The sequence below is a fragment of the Heptranchias perlo genome, unplaced genomic scaffold, assembly GCF_035084215.1.
Source record: "Heptranchias perlo isolate sHepPer1 unplaced genomic scaffold, sHepPer1.hap1 HAP1_SCAFFOLD_979, whole genome shotgun sequence".
NCBI lineage: Eukaryota > Metazoa > Chordata > Chondrichthyes > Hexanchiformes > Hexanchidae > Heptranchias > Heptranchias perlo.
The window spans coordinates 9,295-24,507 of NW_027140024.1; the positions used below are offsets into that span (position 1 = coordinate 9,295).

At 49.7% G+C, this 15,213-nt stretch overlaps 1 protein-coding gene across 1 annotated transcript; it reads right to left on the reverse strand.

Moving 5' to 3' along the window:
* Nucleotides 1–1,821: 1,821 nt before the first annotated feature.
* Nucleotides 1,822–7,621, reverse strand: LOC137320114 (hepatoma-derived growth factor-like). The gene is made up of 6 exons (XM_067981879.1): nucleotides 7,526–7,621; nucleotides 7,366–7,442; nucleotides 6,872–7,010; nucleotides 4,010–4,180; nucleotides 2,691–2,897; nucleotides 1,822–2,085 (listed from the first exon to the last, which is right to left on the reverse strand). The coding sequence occupies exons 1-6, from the start codon at nucleotides 7,604–7,606 to the stop codon at nucleotides 2,065–2,067; spliced, it is 696 nt and encodes a 231-aa protein (XP_067837980.1). The 5' UTR covers nucleotides 7,607–7,621; the 3' UTR covers nucleotides 1,822–2,064.
* Nucleotides 7,622–15,213: the final 7,592 nt, after the last annotated feature.

Here is a 15,213-nt window from a genome sequence, read left to right on the forward strand (position 1 = left end):
ATGGGAGCGAGTTCCACATTCTCACCACTCTCTGGGTAAAGAAGTTTCTCCCGAATTCCCAATTGGGATTTATTAGTGACTATCTTATATTCAAATTTTGGTCTCCCCTGCAAGTGGAAACATCTTCTCTATCGAACCCTTTCATAATCTTAAAGGCCTCTATCAGGTCACCCCCTCAGCCTTCTCTTTTCTAGAGAAGAGCCCCAGCCTGTCCAGTCTTTCCTGATAGTTAGAACCTCAGTTCTGGTATCATCCTTATAAATCTTCTACTGCACCCTCTCCAGTGTCTCTATATCCTTTCTATAATATAAAGACCAGAACCGTGCACAGTACCCAAAGTGCGGTCTAACCAAGGTTCTATACAAGTTTAACATAACTTCTCCGCTTTGCCAATTCTACCCCTCTAGAAATGAGCTGGTGAAAGAGAAAGTCAGGCCACTGCTGTCGAGGAGTCAAAGCGGCAACATCACACACCAACAAACGGAACCAAAAAGCACAAACAAAAACGTATTCTTTAAAAAGAAAAGTCAGAGTTACAAAAAAAAAAGCAACCAGGTGCAAAATGTTTGTGATTCGTAATTTAATACTTAAATATCCGTCACGTTTTTTTTTGTTTAAAAAAAAAGGGAAGAAAATAAAAATGGTCTAAAAGTTGCTCGTGTGAGGTTCACTGACTCGGGCGTGGTAAGAAAAGGGGCCGCCAGTTTGAGGCTGCGTCATCGACAGTGGGGGAAACGGGGCAAGGTTTTAGAAACAGCATCATTCCAAACCACAAGAGAACTTTCTTTCATCACCCCAACACCAGGGGCAGCCATGCTCATTTCAAACAGATTTGGTGGGGGGGGAGGGAAAGAAAGACAGAAAGAAAGAAAGACAGAAAGAAAGACAGAGATATTTCTTTGGAGCAAAGAAGGCTGAGGGGAGATTTAATTGAGGTATATAAAATTATGACGGGACTAGACAAGAGTGGATAGGAAGGACCTATTTCCCTTAGCAGAGGGGTCAGGGACCAGGGGGCATAGATTTAAAGTAATTGGTAGAAGGATTAGACAGGAGTTGAGCAGAATTTCCCCCCCCCCCCCCCCCCAAGAGGGTGGTGGGGGTCTGGAACTCACTGCCTGAAAGGGTGGTAGAGGCAGAAACCCTCAACTCATTTAAAAAGTACCTGGATGTGCACTTGAAGTGACGTAACCTGCAGGGCTACGGACCAAGAGCTGGAAAGTGGGATTAAGCTGGATGGCTCTTTTACGGCCGGCACGGACACAATGGGCCGAATGGCCTCCTTCTGTGCCAAAACTTTCTATGAACAGCCTTTTTCAGGGGGGGTTTAGAAAAAAAAGAGTTCCAGATTCCCACTCCCCTTTGCCCACTCCCCTTTGTGTGAAGAAATGCTTCCTGACATCACCCCTGAACGGCCTGGCTCTAATTTTAAGGTTCTGCCCCCTTGTTCTGGACTCTCCCCCACCAGAGGAAATAGTTTCTCACTATCTACCCTATCAAATAATGCAATCACGTTAAACACCTCGATTAGATCACCCCTTAATCGTCTATACTCGAGAGAATACAAGCCTAGTCTGTGCAGCTATGCGGTGGACGACCAGGTAATGCGTGTTTTTTTTTAAAAAAGTGATGTCAGTCGAGGGGTAAACTTTGGCCCAGGACATTGGGAAGAATTCTCTTGCTCAAATTCGAGGGAAACAGTCTCTCTCTATCCATCTATCCTGTCGAATCCTTTAATTGTCTTAAAGCACCTCTCACTCCAACAAGCCTCTGAAATGCCCCCATTTCCCCCCCCCCCCCACTTAAAAAAAAACAAGAATCTATTGAGAAAACATTTAATAATCTGCTGGAGTTCAGAGATTGACAATCATGGGTGACAATGCGAGAAGCAGAATTTTTTTTTTTATTACCATAAAAGTGAGCTCACCGCCCGACACTGGGATAAAAAGCCACTGCCAGCACAAACAATTTTTTTTTTTCCTTTGAAATCTAAAATAAAATTCTTCAGCACTCGTGGGTTAGGTGTCTGCGAAAGGCTGGTCCAGCAAATTTCAGCTCCATGCTTTAAACAGTAGCTGCCTCAGCCTGCGAGTTGGGGGGGGGGGAAAGAGAAGAAAAAATGGTGAGAGAAAAATTCTGCCAAGTTAGCAAAGATAAACTATTTTTCGACAAATATGAGAGCTACAGCACTGACTTTCATTAATACAACACGTCTAACGTCCCCCACAACAGCGTAAATCAGACAGAATTTGACACCGAGCCACATAAGGAGATATTAGGACAGGCGACCAAAAGCTCGGTCGAAGAGGGAGGTTTTAAGGAGCGTCTTAAAAAGGAGGAGGGAGAGGCGGAGAGGTTTAGGGAGGGAATTCCAGAGCTCAGGGCCGAGGCAGCTGAAGGCACGGCCGCCAGTGGTGGAGCGATGAAAATCGGGGATGCGCGAGGGGACAGAATTGGAGGAGGGCAGAGATCTCGGAGGGTTGTAGGGCTGGAGGAGGTTAGAGAGAGAGGGAGATCTTGATCTTTCTATAGTTGGCTCAGAGAGTCTACGGTCGCAGCCACTCTCCCGATTTCAGCCCAGTCTCTGGAGCTCAGCTTTTATTTTTTTTTTAAAAAAAGGGGGGTAAACCCCCTCTGCTTCGTTTAAGGTAACAAAGTGATGGAGGTTTGCGAAGCTGGGTGTCCCTTACCTCCTCGTGCTTCTTCTGGGGCTCCGTGGCATTGGCCACCTCGCTCTCCTTCTCGTTGGGAGCCAGGCTGCTCTTGTTCTCTTTCTCCTCCTCCGCGTGCTGCTCTGCCTTGGCGGGGGTCCCTCCTTCGTCCCCCTCGTCCTTGCCCCCTTCCTCTTCCTCCTCCTCCTCCGCCTCCTTGGAATCGCAGGGCCGCTTTGGGGAGACCTTGAAAAGAATAAAATTTGTGTTTGATGCGAGGGGCGGGGGGGCGGGGGGCAGGGAAGGGTGAGGTGAAGCACAGGAGGAGATGTGTGTCAGTTCTCTGGCTGGTACAGTCGTTGCAGCCTGGGTAACTGGGAGTTCAAAACCCAAGCATGGCAAGTTGTGAAAATTGAGTTCAATAAAATCCGGCGATTTAAAACCGATCGCGAGCTGCCGGGTTGTCCTAAAAACCCAACCGGTTCATGGACGTCCCTTCAGGGAAGGGAACCTGCCCCCCTTACCCGGTCTGGGCCTACACGTGACTCCAGCCTCACACTGCGTGATTGACTCAATGTCAACTTGGGGCCGTAAAGATAAGATAGTCACTAATAAATCCAATAAAGGAATTCAGGAGAAACTGCTTCACCCAGAGTGGTGAGAATGTGGAACTTGTTAACACAGGTAGTGGTTGAGGGAGAAAGGAATAGAAGGATATGCTGGTCGGGTGAGATGAAGTAAGGTGGGAGGAGGCGCGTGTGGAGCAGAAAATAATGAAAGGGCTGGTTTGCGCCCCTACTGACGAGATTATTCCAGTTTGACAGATTGGGGAGGACCAGGGAACACGAGTTTAAACCACGCAAGAGTGGGAATAGACTGGGTATTAGGCAGTTCTCCTGTTCCCAGAGAGTAGTGAGCCTCTGGAATGTGCTGTCGGCGGGTGTGGACTCTCTGCACACCTTAAAGAGGGAGCTGGACCCATCCTTGACTGGGACAGAGATCGCATCATCTGGAAGGTGAGCGGCTTTACAGGTAACACCTGGTCCATGTGATCTCCTGGACTGGTTTCAATCGCCCCCGGGGGGGGGGGGGGGAAATTGGTCGCAGGGGAATTCCTCCCCCCAGTTGGCCCTGGGTGGGGTTTTTTTTGCCTCTCCCAGGAGATTAAATGGCTACGGGAAGGGAGGTCGCGTTTACTCGTGATACTCCAGCCAACGGGAGTGTGGGGCAGGCCCGATAAACCAGCTGGTCTTTTCCTGCCAGTCACGTGGGAACGGAGCATGGAGGTGGGTGCTGCACGATCCAGTTATGACCAGTGAACCCCAAGTGCTGCGTCACGCGTAGAGCAGACCGCGTACCTTTGTCGGAGTGACCAACTTCCGTTTTGATCCAGTCTTTTCCAGTTTTTCCTTTTCTTTCGCTGGCTCGTCGATCACCAGCTTGCCCTCCTCATCGCTGCTCCCCTCAGCATTCTCCTTCTTCTCCCCGTCGCCCTCTCCCTCCGACGAGCTTTGGTGCTGCTCGGGTGCCTGGGCAAGGACGACGCAGATCAGAAACGTTGCAGCCTCCGCCTCGCGTAGAGCAGCGCCTCACAGCTCTCTCGCTCTTTTAGTTACAGGTGGCTTAGCGGGGATCTCTCCCTCTCTCTCTTTTTCTCTCTCTCTCTCTCGCCTCTGAGTCAGAGGGTCGTGGGTTCGAGTCCCAATAAATGCCGGCCTCGCCAGCGACACCCACATCCCATGAACGAATTTTTTAAAAAACCCAGAGACTCTAGCACAAAATCCAGGCCGACACTCCCAGTACCAGTACTGAGGGAGTGCCGCACTGTCGGGGGTGCCGTCTTTCGGATGAAACGTTAAACCGAGGCCCCTCTCAGGTGGATGTAAAAGATCCCACGGCCACTATTTCGAAGAGGAGCAGGGGGAATTGTCCCCGGTGTCCTGGGGCCAGTATTTATCCCTCAACCAACATCACTAAAAAACAGATGATCTGGTCATTATCATGTTGCTGTTTGTGGGATCTTGCTGTGCGCAAATTGGGGGCCGCATTTCCTACATTACAACAGTGACCACACTTCAAAAAGTACTTTGGGCTGTCGTGAATGGCACTGTATCAGTGCAAGTTCTTGCTTTCTTACAAAGTGGAACACGACAAGCATCAGCTTGGCCCAGCAGGCAGCACTCTTGCGCCCGAGTCTGATAGTTGCGGGTTCGAGCCCCGCTCCAGAGACTTGAGCACATAATCTCGGCTGACACTGCAGCGCAACACTGAGGGAACGGGGGGAGGGGGGGCTGTCTTTTGGATGATTTATCAAACCGCGGCTTCTGTCTACCTGTCCAGGCACTATCTGGAGAGGAGCAGGAGAGTTCTCACCGGCGGTCCTGGCCAATATTCATCCCTTAATCAGCGTTACTAAATAACCAGTTTAACCTGCCGTTCTCTCATTTTCTGCTTGTGGGATCTTGCTGTGCGCAAATTGGCTGCCACGTTTCCGATATTACAACAGCGACTGCACTTTAGAAAGTACTTCACTGGGACGTCCTGAGGTTGTGATCAGAGCTGTATAAATGCAAGTTCTTCCCGTGGTTTTCAAGGCTAGCTCCTATCGCCATGCTGCTGTGATCAGCCAAGGCAGCACGTAAGCTTGACCTTTTGAGACTCGGTGACGCACCAGTCGGCGCATTTAGCCGCAGGCCCGGAGGGAGCGGTTGCGGAGGGATGGGATGTTTTTTATTCTGGGTGCCACTCACCCCTTGCCTAGGTTCAAGCAAGAGCGCCCTAATATTACACCAGGTACCTTGAACAGACATCAGAGGAGACTTCCCCCCCCCCCCCCCACATACAACAACCTGCATTTATACAGCGCCTTTAAAGCAGTGAAACGTCCCAAGGCGCTTCAAAAGGAGCGTTAATCAGACACATTGTGACACCGGGCCACATAAGGAGATATTAGGACAGGTGGGTTTTAAGGAGCGTCTTAAAAGGAGAAGAGGTTTAGGGAGGGAATTCCAGAGTTTAGGCCCTAGGCAGCTGAAGGCACGGCCGCCAGTGGTGGAGCGATTAAAATCGGGGATGCGCAAAAGGCCAGAATTGGAGGAGCGCAGAGATCTCGGAGGGTTGGAGGGCTGGAGGAGGTTTCAGAAATAGGGAGGGGGGGGGGGGGGGGGGAAAAGAGGGCCACGGAGGGATTTGAAAACAAGGATGAGAATTTTAAAACTGAGGCGAAGCCGGACCGGGAGTCAATGTCGGTCAGCGAGCACAGGGAGTGATGGGGGAACGGGACTTGGTGCGAGTTAGGATACGGAGCAACAGAGTTTTGGATGAGCTGAAGTTTAGAAGATGGTAAAGCCGATTTCTGAGTTGGAGTGCCAGATCTAACAGAGAAACACCTGTTTAAGGCTGATGGACCTAGCTTTGAGCATAACCGGGAGTGTGAGCCAAGTACCTCAAACGTATCCTAGGTTGCTGAGGGACGCAAGGGTGGAAATTGTGCGGGTACTGGCCATAATCTTCCAAGCATCCTTAGATACGGGGGTGGGGCCAGAGGACTGGAGAATTGCAAATGTTACACCCTTGTTCAAAAAAGGGTGTAAGGATAAACCCAGCAACTACAGGCCGGTCAGTTTAACCTCAGTGGTGGGGAAACTTTTAGAAACAATAATCTGGGACGGAATTAACAGGCACTTGGACGAGGGTGGATTAATTAGGGAAAGCCAGCACGGATTTGTTAAAGGCAAATCATGTTTAACTAACTTGATAAAGTTTTCATGAGGTAACAGAGAGGGTAGATGAGGGCAATGCAGTCGATGTGGTGTATATGGACTTTCAAAAGGTGTTTGATAAAGTGCCGGATAATAGTCTTGTCATCAAGATTGAAGCCCATGGAATAAAGGGGGGAATAGCAGCACAGATACGGAATTGGCTAAGTGACAGGAAGCAGAGGTGACATAAGGAAAAACTTTTTTTAAAAAAACGCAGCGAGTGGTTAGGATCTGGAATGCGCTGCCTGAGGGGGTGGTGGAGGCAGATTCAATCGTGGCCTTCAAAAGGGAACTGGATAAATACTTGAAAGGAAAATTTTTTTGCAGGGCCACGGGGAAAGGGCGGGGGGGGGGGTGGGGGGGGAAGTGGGACCAGCTGGATTGCTCTTGCATAGAGCCGGTGCGGACTCGATGGGCCGAATGGCCTCCTTCCGTGCTTCCAACACCCCCGGGACTCACCTGGTATCCGGACTTCTTCACCGTGGGATTGTTCTCTATTTCCCATAAGCCCTCGCTGAATCCTTTTCGTTTGTTTGGCTTCCCCAACCTCTCCTTGGATTCCTCGTACGGGAACAGATCCTTTGGTCCCAGAAAGGCACTGCGAGGGGCGAAAGCACAAACCGTGGTTACAGGAACTGGCTTCGGTCTCCATCGGTGAGAAAGCGGCGGTCAACCGCGCTTCAACCCAGTCAGTTCAGTGGGTAGCACTGAAGGGCCGCGGGCCCCGAGCCCCGCTCCCGAGGGCTCGAGCCCATAATCCAGGCTGACGCTCCCAGTGCCAGTGCTGAGGGAGCGCTGCACTGTCGGAGGGGCCGACATAATTAGACGTTCCAGCGAAACGACCGACAAGATAACTAAGTAGGGGAGTTGTACTGGTCTATGGAAAAAAATAAATAACGCAAGGGCAGAGACGGGCAAAGGAAAGACGACGGGGGCTCCGGGCCCTCACTTACGTCTCGTGGGTGCCGAAGAAGAAAATGGGGTATTTGTTCGATGGTGACTTGACGGCTCCTTCTGGTAGTTCGTCAATCTGTGGATTACAATAAACACACAAGTGAGACGAGGGTCGCGCTCCTACAGTCCCCAGAGGCTCCCCGTTCCCACCCCACCCACCGTTGCCCGGTCGTCTCTGCTCTCCTCGTGAAGATATTGGCTAATTGCCTCTCGTACCTCAGACGACCGGCCATTACTCATAGGAGGCCGGACAGCCCAGGCTGAGGCAACGCTGCAGGATTGGGACAGGTTTTGTCCTACCCCATAGGAACAGGAGGAGGCCATTCAGCCCCTCGAGCCTGATCTGTACCACAACTCCACATCCCTTGATACCCTTACGTAACAAAAATCTATCGTTCTCAGTCTTGAAAGCTCCAATTGAACGCCAGCATCCACAGCCTTTTGGGGAGAAAAAAAGAGTTCCAGACCCCCACTATCCTTTGAGAGAAGAAATGTTTCTTGATTTCACTTTTAAGATTATGCCCTCTTGTTCTGGACTCCCCCACCACAGGAAGTAGTTTCTCCGTATCTACCCTATCGGATCCTTTCAATGTTTTAAACACCTCGATCTTCTATACTCAAGGGAACGAACGAGAACACATTCCACCACCCCCCACCCCATTCTCCAAACCCCAATTCAGCTTCTAATTCTCACTTGCTGCCTTGGTGTCGGCCGTGGCTCAGTGGGCAGCACCCTCTCTCACCTCCGAGTCAAAGGTCGCAGGTTCGAGCCCCACTCCAGAGGCTTGAGCGCACAATCTAGGCAGGTGCCCCCAGTGCAGTTAGGTGCAAAGGGAATTGGGTCTTTAAGAGGAAGAAAGCAGCACTTTTGTCCAAAGTGCCCTCCCACTGTCCGTTCATGACGACAGACGTCAAAGCACAAGTAAAAGGTCATCGAGCTGTCTGCCTTCACTATTTAAACCCACCCTCCCTGGCATGCCAACTCACCCAGCCACACAGTTTTAAAATGGGCGTTTTCTTACGTGTCACTGGAGTAAACCACAAACAGCTGAGGAAGGCTCTGGGTTCAGTCCCTGGCCTGTGCCGAGTTAACTGATCTCAGTCGGAGCAGTTGTGGTGGGGGGATGGAACGCCACACTGGTCACAGGAGAGAGGGAGTCGTCAGTCAGGGTCTCTGCTCCCGAGTGCTCTTCAGCAACCTCGGGCTCAGATCGAAGCAGGAGCCAGGGGTGATGCTACCCACAGTCAAATGACGCGCCAAGACCGTTCCCCATCTCGTAGAGCGGGCGCACTCGTGCCGTGTTGCCCGCTATAGGCGGTGGATAGTAAATCCAGAATAGGCTGTAGCAATGAAATATCTCCCGTGGTTAATGGTGCAAACAGCCGACTGAGGCTGCCAGGCATCTTCGCACCACCCACCCCCCCTCGCCCGACTGACTCCCCCCTTCACCCGACGTCTCCCCCCTTCACCCGACTGACTCCACCCCCTCCCTCTCGCTCGCCTGACTCCACCCCCTCTCGCCTGACTGACTTCCCTCCCCACCATCTCTCCTCCCTCTCTCCCCCACTCCCGCAGGTGTTAAGTGCAAACAGCTGACGGGAATCTTCAGACAGCTTCAATCCACACCATCGTCAACTAAGAGGAGGCAGTCAGGGAGTGGGATCTTTGGGAAGCTTCCACTCTCCGACTCCCTCTCACAGTTAGTTTGTTCACAGCCGCCTAGAGACCCGACTTTGCCCGAAATCAGTGGAGCTTTTAAAATCGGTGAGCACTGGATGGCACGGAATAGCCCGCCTGCCGTCCAGACCCACCTATGGGGACCGAGCACGAGCTCTGAAGAAGAGTTTAGAATGAGGGGATCGCACCGTCAATTCCTTCGTGTCCGAACAACACAGTAGGTCAAGCAGAAAACAGGCAAACCCCTGTATTCGGAGGTGATTAATCTTCTGCCTCGCTGTGTCCTTCCTCTCCCAAACAGGCAGACCGCAGCTCCAGCTTTCAAAAGATTTTAATTAGCGCCTTCTGGGCACAAGACCAAAGCCTGGAACCCATGATAACATTTTCACCGGTGCTAATTATCTGCCCGTTGGCACTGATCTGCGAGGAGACTTCTCTAAATTCGTTCTGAGAGCAACATCACAAACAGATGGGCCATCTATCCTCCTCTCCCCCACAACAGACCCAACAAGAAACATAGAAGAAAATTGGCCATCAAAAGTTGAACGGCCTGCATTAATATTTTCCCAGCTGGAGTACAGCGTTTAGACACAGTGACAAGAAACATCGGCTGCAAGGCAAGTTCCTCTGCTGGCTAAGTTCACGTGGGCGAGGTCAAAGAACGAACTTGCATTTCTGTAGCGTCTTTCACAACCTCAGGACGGCCCAATGCATTTTACGGCCAATTAAATACTTTTTGTTTTAAAAAAAAGCATGGTCCCTGTTGTAATGTAGGCAACATGGCAGCCAATTTGCGCACAGCAAGATCCCACAAACAGCAATGTGATAGTGACCAGGGTTAACACACAGGGAAGTGCAGCCCATCAGTCTCATCACTGGGCTTATTTACTACACTAGGCATTTGGCTACGTCAAAATTAATCATTGGCTATAAAGCACCTTGAGACTTCCTATAAAACACTATATAAACGTACATTTTTTTCTTTAACTGATAAAAATGCTAAACAAAGTCACAGTTCAGTCAATACACTAATATTGTGCCAACAGCCTGGTGTCAGCCGTGGCTCAGTGGGCAGTTCTCTCTCGTTGCGGGTTCAAGTCCCCACTCCAGAGACTTGAGCCCCATAATCCAGGCAGACACTCCCAGTGCCGGTACCGAGGGAGTGTTGCACTGTCGGAGATGCCGTCTTTCAGATGAGACGTTAAACCGAGAGCTGCCCCGCCCCCCCCCCCATCTGCCTTCTCAGGTGGATATAAACTATCCCACGGCCACTATTGCGAAGAGCAGGGGAGTTTTCCCCTGTGTCCTGGGCCAACATTTATCACTCAAACAACACCTGAAAGCAGATTATCCGGTAATTTATCTCATTGCTGTTTGTGGGATCTTGCTGTGACGTTTAGCTGCCGCGTTTCCTACATTACAACAGTGACTACACTTCAAAAAAAGCACTTCATTGGCTGTAAAGCGCTTTGGGACGCCCTGAGGTCATGAAACAGAAATGCAAGTTCTTTCTTTATAAGCTGCACACTCCGATTCCTATAGTCCTGCTAAGATAAAAGTGTACAGCTTATACACTGGATATTACGACAGGTACCGGTGACAAGAGAAAGACACACGGAGAGAAAATTGGGCTAAACGTTGAGGGCGTTGTAAGCAGGAGATGCTGGGAGAAACCTAACACTAATTGAACGATTCCCCCACCCTTATAGCAACGCCCTTGGGTGGAGACAGCGTTTAGAATTTTTGTTGCCTTGTCAAGCTGTCCCTGTGGTACACTGATAAACCGTTAATCTCCTTTCACGTACTGTGTGAAATTGGTTGCAATGGCCTGCTGCACCATATCTACCAGCACTGTCGCCGGGATTCTCGAGCTACGCAGTGGTGGGTGTGAGAATCTTTCATACTCCGTCCGCTCGGACTGTGGAAATTAAACCTAGAACAGTAATAAGACTCCGCTTGCACTGAATGAAAATACTCTGACCAGTCTTTCTTAGGTCCAAAGTGGATGACCTCACACTGCCCCACATTGAACTCCATCTGCCACAGTGTTGCCCGCTCACTGAATCAATCAATGTCCCTTTGCAACTTTCTGCTTCCATCTACACTACTTACTGTGCCTCCTAACTTGGTGTCGTCAGCAATTTAAGGGGAAGCTCGATAAGTACATGAGGGAGAAAGGAATAGAAGGATATGCTGATAGCGGGAGATGAAGTAGGGAGGGAGAAGGCTCGTGTGGAGCATAAACACTGGCACAGACTAGATGGGCTGAATGGTTCTGTGCTGTAAATTCTCTGTAATTCTGTGAATGAAGCAGTATCTAGAGAAAGCAGTTTGAGCTGCATTACACTACAGTGACGGGCAAAGCTCGGCACTGGTTCTGGGGACAATTGAGTAACGAGCAACTCGCAAGGGCATCATTTAACGTTACCTGGTATCAAAACGATTACGACCCTCTTGGTCTTCTATACTTAAGGGCTAACAAAGCTTACCGAAATCAAGACCGAGACAGCAAGGATTCCTACTTGCATTTTGGGAGGAGGAACAAGGAGAGGCAATATAAACTAAATGGTACAATTTCAACAGGTGCACAGGACCAGAGAGACCGGGGGGTTCACATACACAAATCTTTGAAGGTGGGTGGACACGGCAGTTAAAAAAAAATACAGGATGTTGGCTTTATTAATAGAGGCATAGAGTACAAAAGCAAGGAAGTTACGCTAAACCTTTATAAATCACCGGTCAGGCCCCAGCTGGAGAATTGTTGTCCAATTCTGGGCCCCGCAATTTAGGAGGGATGTCAGGCCTTGGAGAGGGTGCAGAGGAGATTTACTAGAACGGTACCAGGGATGAGGACTTCAGTTATGTGGAGAGACTGGAGAAGCTGGATTGTTCTCCTTAGAGCAGAGAAGGTTAAGGGGAGATTTAATAGAGGTGTTCAAAATCATGAAGGGTTTTGACAGAGTAAATAAGGAGAAACTGTTTCCAGTGGCAGGACAGTCAGTAACCAGAGGACACAGATTTAAGATTGTTGGCAAATGAACCAGAGGGGAGATAGGGGAATTTTTTTTTATTAAATGCAGCGGACTGCTGTTATCTGGAAAGCACTGCCTGTGAGGGCGGTGAAAGCAGATTCCATCGTAACTTCAAAGGGAATTGGATATGTACTTGAAAGGGGGGGGGGGGGGGGGGGGGGGAAAGTGCAGGACTGTGGGGAAAGAGCAGGGGGAAGTGGGACTAATTGGATAGCTCTTTCAAAGAGCCAGCACAGGCACGATGGGCCGAATGGCCTCCTTCAGCACTGTATGGTTCCATACTTTGGTGCAGTTCCACAGGTGCTGGAGGGGGAAAACTAGAGAGGTTTACGAGGGCCAGTGAAACCAGAGCCCCTGAGACTTTCTGATCCAGAGGAGAGGCGTTGAATTAATACACTTCCAGGCAGATAAAACGTAGACAGGAAATGGGCCAAGAATAAAGAAGCTCTTCAAAACCTTGTTAGACCGCACCTGGAGTACTGAGAGCAGTTCTGGGCACCGCACCTTCGGAAGGACATATTAGCCTTGGAGGGAGCGCAGCGTAGGTTTACTAGAATGATACCCAGACTTCAAGGTTAAGTTACGAGGAGAGATTACACAAATTGGGGTTGTATTCTCTGGAGTTTAGAAGGTTAAGGGGTGATCTGATCGAAGTTTATAAGATATTAAGGGAACGGATAGGGTGGATAGAGAGAAACTATTTCCGCTGGATGGGGATTCTAGGAGTAGGGGGGCACAGTCTAAAAATTAGAGCCAGACCTTTCAGGAGTGAGATTAGAAAACATTTCTACACACAAAGGGTGGTAGAAGTTTGGAACTCTCTTCCGCAAACGGCAATTGATACTAGCTCAATTGCTAAATTTAAATGTGAGATAGATAGCTTTTTGGCAACCAAAGGTATAAGGGATACGGGCCAAAGGCAGGTATATGGAGTTAGATCACAGATCACCCATGATCTTATCAAATGCGGAGCAGGCTCGAGGGCTGAATGGCCTCCTCCTGTTCCTATGTTCCTAATCCAGTGTCAAATACTGAGGGGTTCTAACTATCAGGAAAGGCTGAGGCTCTTTTCTCTGGAATAGAACAGTCTGAGGAGAGACCTGATAGAGGCCTTTAAAACCACGAAAGGGTTTCGTAGGGTAGACGTAGATAAGATGTTTCCACTTGTGGGAGAGACCAAAACCAAGGGCCATCAATATAAGATAAATCCACTAATAAATCCAATAGGGAATTCAGGAGAAACTTCTTTACCCAGAGAGTGGTGAGAATGTGGAACTCGCTACCACAAGGAGTGGTTGAGGCCAATAGCATGGAGGCATTTAGGGGGAAGCTCGATAAACACATGAGGGAGAAAGGGAATGAAGGATATGCTGATAGGGTGAGATGAGGTAGGGGTGGGAGGAGGCTCGTGTGGAGCATAAACACCAGTGGGGCCAAACGGCCTGTTTCTGTGCTGTTAATTCTGTGTAAAATCCTTTACCATTCAAACAGAATTTAGCCCCCAGACAGTGTGTGCTCGACACTAGAGATCCATCAATAACAAAAGGCAGCTACAGGAGTTTAGCCTATTTTACTGAGGCACAATCGAACCAAAGAGGAGTCCCCGCCCCTGTCGTGTCCCCATTGGACACAGCGACAACTCGTCTGCCGTGCAATTGGCCAAAAGTGACATCCATCGCCCCCGAGCTCGGCTAGCTGGCCAGGTTGAGTCAGCTCTTGGCCTTGCTGAAGGAGATTTTGGACAGCGCAGGAAGCCTGTACAAACCAGCATTTCCTGCAAATTTTTAGACTGACTGTTGCCTCTCTGTCCTGCTGCTGGGCAGAATCCAGTTTTAAAGGCATCAAAAATATTCCATCCCATATTTTGGGGGCCAAGTAGAAGACACAAAGGGCTGAGTTTGTCTTTTCCACCCACCACCCAATTAATTTGCAGTGTAGATATGCAGCGTCTTGTTCAAGCAGCCGTTCTTTGTCCATGAGTCAGCGGGCTATTCAACTGTGGGGAGTAACAGAGCCGAGCCAGTTACTGATCTCATCCCCCCCCACCCACTTCTCATCTGACACCACACACACACACTTCTCAGCAGGAGTCACTGGATAGCAACTGGGGTCAAGTATCGAAGCAGATTGTGGCATTCCTGAATGGCCTCCTTCTGTGCCGTAAATTTCTATGATTCTATGCTTCATTCCCATCCCCCTGGCCCCCCTCTCAGATCAGCTAACTCGGCACAGACTGGGGATGGAACGTGGGCTCTTCCCAGTCTCTACCCAGCCACTCACTGCCCCAACCAGCTGAGCGATCGGGGGAAGATGCAAACTGCATGGTTTTAGGAACAATGGAACAGGAGGAGGCCAGTCAGCCCCTCGAGCCTGTTACACTGGAACAGGAGGAGGCCATTCAGTCCCCTCAACCTTGTTACTAGGCACAGGAGGAGGCCATTCAGCCCCTCGAGCCTGTTCCGCCATTCAGTTAGATCATGGCTGATCTGCATCTTAATTTCTATTTACCCGCCTTGGTTCTGTAACCCTTAACACCCTTACCCAACAAAAATCTATCTATCTCAGGTTTGAAATTTTCAATTGACCCCAGTCTCAACAGCTTTTTGGGGAAGAGAGTTCCAGATTTCCACTCCCTTTATGTGAAGAAACGCTTCCTGACATCACCCCTGAACGGCCTGGCTCTAATTTTAAGGTTATGCCCCCTTGTTCCGGATGGTTGAGTTTTAGTACAATTCCTGCAGAAACTAAAACCTGAAAATGCTGGCGATGGAAAGGTAAACCTGACTTTTCTCTCTCAGTTGCTGGGTGTGTTTTGATTTCAGATTTCCAACAGTTGCTGTTTATCATCTTGTTTTCACACAGACTCCAGCTCACAGCAAATACTTTGCCCAAACACTGCACACTCCCCGACGGTTTTTCTTGTGAGTTAAGCTTGAGGAATTCTTTTGATACTTGCAAGGGGGACCATGGCGATGTCACAGCATTGACTCTCGCTCACAAAACAGCAGCTTTGTGTTTTGGGCGCAGAGCGACCCGCCCCTTTAAACTTGACAGCGACCCGCCCCTTAAGCTCCAACAGTGACAACTAGCTACTGTTACTATTTCTGGACTGCAAGAAAGACATTACTACACTCAAA